This window comes from Rhincodon typus, chromosome 17 (assembly GCF_021869965.1).
Source record: "Rhincodon typus isolate 14 chromosome 17, sRhiTyp1.1, whole genome shotgun sequence".
Classification (NCBI taxonomy): Eukaryota; Metazoa; Chordata; class Chondrichthyes; order Orectolobiformes; family Rhincodontidae; genus Rhincodon; species Rhincodon typus.
This window is the reverse complement of record NC_063348.1, coordinates 53,260,854-53,268,674: the sequence shown is the minus strand read 5'-3', so window position 1 is coordinate 53,268,674 and position 7,821 is coordinate 53,260,854. Positions and strand designations below refer to the sequence as shown.

General features: G+C 42.0%; 1 protein-coding gene across 2 annotated transcripts in view; it reads left to right on the top strand.

Moving 5' to 3' along the window:
- luzp2 (leucine zipper protein 2) overlaps positions 1 to 7,821 on the top strand; it is a 336,625-nt gene that overhangs the window by 158,568 nt on the left and 170,236 nt on the right. For both annotated transcript variants that reach the window (XM_048606810.1, XM_048606811.1), the window contains exon 2: positions 723 to 840. In XM_048606810.1, the coding sequence (XP_048462767.1) occupies positions 723 to 840 (118 nt within the window). The remainder of the gene's footprint in view (positions 1 to 722; positions 841 to 7,821) is intronic.

Sequence of the window (7,821 nt, the reverse complement as noted above, 5' to 3'; positions counted from 1 at the left end):
AACTTTACTTGTTACATTCTCTGTCACCATGTCCTCTCTCCCCCTTCCCACCACCCCAGTGGGGCTCTTCTTTTCTTTTTACTTTGGCAGCTAGAGACACTGTTGTTCTGCCATTCTCACATTCTGATCATTTAATCTGAACTACCAACATCCATTCTTCCCCAGCACTCTGCACTCCACCCTCCCCCAACTATAGCATAAATGCTGCCTCCTCCACACTTCATGTCAGCTCTGATGAAGAGTCATCTAGACTTAAAACGTTAGATTGCTCTTTCTTCATGGATACTGCTGACCCAGAGTGATTTCCAGCATTTGTTGTTTTCAACATTCGTCATCTGTTTGAGCACAAGACCTCTCTGGACTTGAAGCAGCTACAGCAAACTTTTTTACAACCTGCAAATAACTTCCATGTCTGTTCCCGTAAACCAATAAGTGTATTTTTTTTCCATTAACAAGCTGCTACCTACAGTCCAAGGGTCACCTTCAGCTCTCAGCTCACAGTTCACAACTTCAAACCAAAAGTAATTTGGAAAAGAAAACCCATAATGAGGAATCAGTGAGAGTTGTAACAAATCCTGGAAAGGAAATAAACAATTACCTTTGTATCGTTAACTTGATGAGTGCATCTTTTTTTCTGATTGCTTAACTAGCCTTAATTTTAATTGGCTAAATCTAGTTGGGAATTTGCTGATGATTAATCTCTTTGATCCTTTATTTTTCAGACAGAGTTATGAGGAACTGGAAAGAAAGCTGAAGCAGATTTCCTCAGAGAAAAGTAGCCTCCTTCAGCAACTCTCAAAGTCAGCCACAGAATTGCAAGGAATGAAAGGAAACCTTCAGGTTAGTCAACTGTCCTTGACAACCATCTTAAGGATTGTTAGAGACAACAAGGTGCAGGGCTGGATGAACACAGCAGGCCAAGCAGCATCGTAGGAGCAGAGAGGCTGACGTTTCGGGCCTAGACCCTTCATCAGAAAAATAAATCATTTGCTAACATCTTTCATCAGCCTCTGGGCTAGAAATAGTATTTCACGCTGCATAAAATTAATATAACACAGAAGGCAACAATAAACAGAATTATCAAAACATGCAAACTTTGTGTCAGTAACACTTAGTCCAATTATAGACTGGAATTTAAGGGAATTGTTGTAATGGTTGAACCTAAAACATACAAAGCTTCTGTGAAATTTGAAGTGACAAACAAAAATATGTGGAAGTAATGGACTTCTACCCAGTGATAAGTATTTTCTAAACAATCCAGAGTATAGAAATTGGTGAGTCATATTGTAGCTGTATAAAATTTTGGTTAGACCACATTTGGAATATTGTGTACAGCTCTGGTCATCACACTACAAGACTGGTATGGAGTCTTTGGAGATGTTGCCTGGTTCAGAGGGTATTAGCTTTGAGGAGGGATTGGACAAACCTGTTTTGATTTCACCTTAACATCGAAGGATGAGGGGTAACCTGAGAGAAGTTTACAAAATTATGAGAGGAATGTATAGTTGGACTCCTTTTATTTTCTACCAGGGTAGCAACGTTAATTACCAGGGGACATCGGTTTAAGGTAAAAGGGGCTACGTTTAAAGGAAATGAGAGAGGCAAGTTTTTTTTCTTTACAAAGAAGGTGGCAAATGCCTGGAATGCATTGCCAGAGGAGGTGGTGGAGGCGGATACATTAGCAATGTGTTAAGAGTTATCTGGACAGATATATGAATTGGCACGGAATAGAGGAATGTGGACTGTGTAGAGGCAAATGGCATTTAGTTCAGAGAGGCATCATGTGTCAGTACAATCTTGGTGTGCCAAAGGGCCTGTTTCCTGTGCTGTACTGTTCTTTTCTTTTGTTCTTTTTGTTCTATGACCCTACCTCTGAGCCTGGAGATCTGGTTCATGTCCCACCTGCTCCAAAGGTATGTAATGACATCTGCGAACAAATCAGACTACCATGGGATTTTGATCAGATGGGCCAATGGGCCGAGGAGTCTAATTTAGATAAATGTGAGGTGCTCCATTTTGGAAAGACAAATCAGGGTAGGGCTTGTACACTTAATGGTAAGGTTGTGGGGAGTGTTGCTGAACAAAGAGACTTTGGAGTGCAGGTTCATAGTTCCTTGAAAGTGAAGTCACAGGTAGATAGGATAATGAAGAAGGCATTTGGTACGCTTGCCTTTATTGGTCAGTGCATTGAGTTATAGAAGTTGGGAGGTTATGTTGCAGCTGTAAGGGCATTGGTGAGGCCACTGTTGGAATACTATGTGCACTTCTGGTCTCCCTGCTATAGAAAGGATGTTGTGAAATTTGAAAGGGTTCAGAAAAGATTTACAAGGATATTGCCAGGGTTTGGAGGGTTTGAGCTATGGGGAGAGGCTGAATCGGCTGAGGCTATTTTTCGCTAAAGCGTCAGGGGGTGACCTGATAGAGGTTTATAAAATCATGACGGGCATGGACAGGGTAAATAGACAAGGTATTTTCCCCAGGGTGGAAGAGTCCAAAACCTGAGGGCACAGGTTTAAGGTGAGCGGGGAAAAATGTAAAATGGACGTATGGGGCAACTTTTTCATGCAGAGGGTGGTGCGTGTATGGAACTGCCAGAGGAAGTGGTGGAGGCTGGTACAATTACAACATTTAAAAGGCATCTGGATGGGCACATGAATAGGAAGGGTTTAGTGGGATATGAGCTAAATGCTGACAAATGGAACTAGATTTATATCGGATATCTGGTTGGCTTGGATGAGTTGGACTGCAGGGTCTGTTTCTGTGCTGTATATCTGTATGACACTATAACAAGTTGGTTAGAAAATGCTGACCACAATGATGGAGATGAGAATCATTACATTATTATAAATCCTCAACTCGACACTGAATATTCATGTTGCAATCTCTGAGTCAACTGAGTGCATATACTCTTGTTCTGATTTACAAGCAGCTGGCACTAACAATTCCTGTACCAGTTGAGGATCCCACCCTCTCAACCTTGCCCCTTGCCTGAGGTTTGCTGACTCTCCGCTTAAACCAATGCCAGTTATATCTTGCTCTCGCTGTCTCCCTTTGTCTCTCTCTTGCTGTCTCCCATTGTCTCTCTCGCTCGCTCTCTCTCGCGCTTTCTCTCTTTCCGCACCCCCCCTCCCAACAAAAACGAGACAGTGGTCCTGTGGTTGTCTGGGACTATGGTGACTTGACCCAATTCATGTGGTAAAGTTATAGGTTGGGGCTTTCAAGTCTTAACAAGTTAATAGGCCTTTCAGTTGTGATAAGGATATGAAATCTACTGGTGTTCACCACATAGCTCAAGTGATTTCAGCAATGTTTTAATAAGGCTAAGTCATGGGGCTGTGCAGGCAAAAGCAGAAAGTTCTGAAGAAGTCATACCAGACTCACGCTGTTAACACTTTCTCTCTCCACAGATGCTACCAGAATTGCTGAGTTTCTCCAAGAAATAGCTACCGTTTTTCACCTAATTTTTTAGAATTTTTTTGATCCTTTTTGTGACAATACAGTCAAAATGTAGTCTGGATGTACTTTACGACATCTTTATTATGTCCATTAAATCCATTAGTCTCAAACTCTGAACATTGTTCCTTCCCATCTCTGTATGCTTGCTGAATTCTGTTGACTGATAGGCTCTTTAATATGTGTAATTAGGTACTCTGATTTAGGATTCACAAAAAAATATTCAAGTTCACTTCAATTAGGATCCCAATAGTGACCAAAGGGTAGAATTTAAATTCTATTTCAGATTTCACATTGGCCTCAGGATCCCATATTTCCCCCCAGGTGCTTTTGCCCCACAACCTGAGCCACCTCCTGAGATTATGTTGTTTAGGGAAGCAAAACAGCTGGATATGTGTAGACCATTGCAGCACACTCTCCACCCCTTCTCCTTTTATCCGCCACCCAGACCTATTTACACCGGGCAGTGCAACTTCCCAGTGGAGGGTTGTCTAAGCGAAAGTCCTCCGTCTTTCCCTCGGGGATCTGGGGTGGTGGGTGTTGTACGCAGCAGTCCCCTGTAATCACAGATTGGGGTGGCTCACAGAGTCCCAGCCCAACTGTTTGTTTCGTGGAGCTGTGGAGTCCATAGACCACGTGTATATTGGTTGGGGGCATTTGCACTCCTTCTTTAATTAATTACCTAAAGGACCTTCTCCTCTGCTTTTGGTTGCACTTTAGCCGCATGCTCCTGATCTTCAGGCGGAGGGGTGAGGGCAGGTTGGAGAGTCTCCTCATGGACCTGGCCTCCTCCCCCCAGACTGGATGTTAACGGGTGCGGGCAGCAGGCCACGGAGGAGTTTATTTCTGCCGATTGTCTGCCCCTCGTCTGCAGTTATGTTCGAACCCGGGTGTCCTTGGAAAGGGAGCACACAGTACTCTCAATGCCTTCAGGGAGAGGTGGGCACAGTGGGGATTAGAATATTTTATTTCCCCCTCCAATTCTATTTTGATTTGATCCCTACCAGGCTTTGCTTGTAATTGGTTCCCTGGCCATATGGGTGTTTTTCCTTCTGGTGGAAATATTGAATATAATTGTTTGTACAATGGTGTTTTCGCTAAGCCCCTACACAACACAACATGGGTGCTGTGGGGAAAAATAAGCATTACCAAAAAAAAATTAAATTTTTAAAAAAATTCTATTTCTGGAGGTGTAAGTAGTGGCCTGGGCTTTCCAAGGGCTAGATAATTAGTTTTGAAGTAGAGATGGAAGTTGGGCATGGGGACCCTGCAGAATCACCTTTGTGTCAGAGAAATTAAAGAGCAATCCCCATATGCCTGGAATTCCCCACAAATATCCATTGAAATCGACAAATTTGAAGGGTTCTGCTGCAATTAAGTTAATAGTTAGTGAAAAATACCTAGTCTAACTCCTGAGTAACTATTAAACTGACTGTCCAATTTAACTCTCACACCCACATCAACACCTCCTCCAGACCCTGACTCGACTTTACCTCTACCCCAGGGGCCTGACATCATACTGCTGTCATCCAGATTGACACAATTCCCCTCCTCCATAAACAAACCTGATACTTCCAGCCCCCTTTTCACCCTGCTCGACCCAATATCTCCTGCGTGGCTCGACGTATCCTATCCCCACACCTGCCAGATCGCCTTGCTATATTGTGCCTTTATCCAACGCCTTACCCACCTGTCACTCTACCCTCTATCCATTTGGCAGCCTCCCAGTTTGGCATCCTACTTGCTGGCATGCTATCTCATACCCACCTGAGCACACCAAGTACATGACATCTTTCTCCTACCTACATGGCACTCTGCCCCCTATCCACCGGACAACCTAGTTACCTAGCATCCTACCCTGTTGGCTCCCTAGCCTCACACTTGCCTTACATACTTACCCTTCCACAGGAGTTGTCTTTAATGCTGGACCTTTGAATTTGGTGACTGACTGCTGTGAGAAAGAGGACATAGTTTGTCTTCTCCTGACTGTCTACACTATGAAGGACTTGTCAGAATGGAAGTACAGCATGGTACTTCTGAATCCACACCGCTGCAACTCCCACCCTGCTCCCCCCCCTCCGCCCCCAACCCTTACCAATCAGAACCTCCTGGCATAAATGCAGAGCTCTTTCACTGCATCAGAAAAGAAGGGGAAAAGTGGCAATCTGCATGTGATTGCCACTCAGTGGAAAATGCGGCTCAGTCTGTGTCTCTATAACATAGATAATACATTATATGCTTCACAAGAAAGTCTATGCCCTCAATATCTACCAGCACATCATAAAAGATACCTGCTGCTAGCATTTGTTTCTGTTTGGAGGATTCTTTTTTGGTGATTTACTGTCACTAACACTTCTTGCAATTCTTGACTTTGACACTGGTATAAAGTGGTGAAGAATTGACGAGAATAAGCCTCTGGCAGAAGACGCTCATATCTGCCATGGTGGGATTCGACCCCAGGTCCCCAGAATGCTACCTGAGTCTCTGGATTAATCATTCATTAATGATACTGTTAGGCCATCATCTCCACTTAATTATCCAATTATAATACCATCATCTCCAGATTAATTGTCCAATCATGATACCACTAGACCATTGTCTCTGGATTAATCATCCAATCATGATACTACTAAGCCACCATCTCCAGATTAATCGTCCAATGATAATATTACTAGGCCATTGTCTCTGGGTTAATCGTCCAATGATAATGCTACTAAGCCATTGTGTCCCCAGTTTAGTCAAACATATTGTTGCTGGAGTTCCTTACTGTGAAAATTCTTTAGGGATTTAGCTATAGGGAAGTAAAGACCAGCTTAGCAGAGGGAAGCAGGAATGATGAACAAACTAGCATGAGGAATGTCAGTTAAAGTCAAACTTCAAAAAACATGACCAAATTCAATCTGAGCATCCTTCCAAAATGAATGATATTAAAAAAATCCAAACGCTTGTAATGAAACTATTTTCCAGTGTTGGTTGCCAAGTACAGTGAGGCAGGCCAATTTTATATTGGCCATCAAGCTAATCTTTTTTTCAGTTTGTTTGAACCAATATTACAAAAATTAAATTTGTGATAAAATCTGGGCTGCAAAATGAAAACAGAAACAACCAGTTATCTCATTTATTTCTCCTTCCAGTGATGTGATGGCTTCTATAAAACCCTTTGGATTAATTCTGAAGAAGAGTGCCATTATATCGGTTTGCCAAAACTTATTCTTAACTTTATCTCAGAACTCTCTTTCCAATTTTTCCAATGCCATTTTCTGCCAGTTGCGTAAATTGGATTGAACTTAATTCAAACCGCAAGACCATAAGAAATTGGTCTACTCCTGGTCCTTTCAGCCCCTTGAGTCTGCTTAACCATTTGATAGGATCATGGCTGATCTGACATTCCTCACGTCCACTTTCCTGCCCTTTCCCTGTAACCCTTGATGCCCTGAATGATCAAGAATCTATCTATCTCGGCCTTCAATATAAACAAGGATTCTGCCCTACAGCTCCCTCGCAAGAAGTTCCAAATCACTTTATATTGTAACTGAATGCTATTCTACATAAAGAAATCTTGATAGTAATTTTGAATGCAGTTTAGATAAGGTACTATGGAACTATGCGTCATGATTATAACAACAGAGATGTGTCGGTGGCTCTTTTCACACTACAATGGTCCAGATTTTATTGAAAATCCAACAGAATTTAAATTAAGCACCTACCAGTGAGCAACTCACGATGCGAAGGAGGTATCCTGTGAACTGTGAATCCCTAGAAGTTGCTGGTTGATATGCTTCATTCCTCAGTCAGTTTAATAGATTTTTTTATTGAACTTGCAGCATGTCACAGTATTTGCCCATTAAACGCAATGCAGAAAAGCAAATCTGGCAAGTAACAATGTAAGAGCCTTTTTTTAAATTGCTGTGATAATTAAGAATGTGTGCCAAGTAACAGCTCTTGCGCAGAAAGGACAAATTTTAGTGTGGAGTCTTATTTCGTCAGGTTATGAACTGCTTTTGGAGATTTTAAGTGCTATGTATACAACAAAAATGATATTTTACCTGTTTTTATTTTTTGTCCTTTCCAACCTTTCTTTCCTTCTCTTTGTCTCATTATACCTGATTTAACATTGAGTTCACCCATTCTTATTTTCCTTTCTCGTCAGTCCATCCTCAGCTTAATTTTTGATCTTTTACTCACCTTGGAGGACAGAGACTTTTTTTGTCCCTTTGTTCACTACAGACAAAACAGATATCTTGTTGCTCTTGCTGCATCATTACCAGCTCAATTACTGAAATCACACAGGCAAAAGAAAACATAAATCAATAGGACACACTGTAATAAAATCCATGACTTTGTCTTACAAATGGGATGGGTGTCACC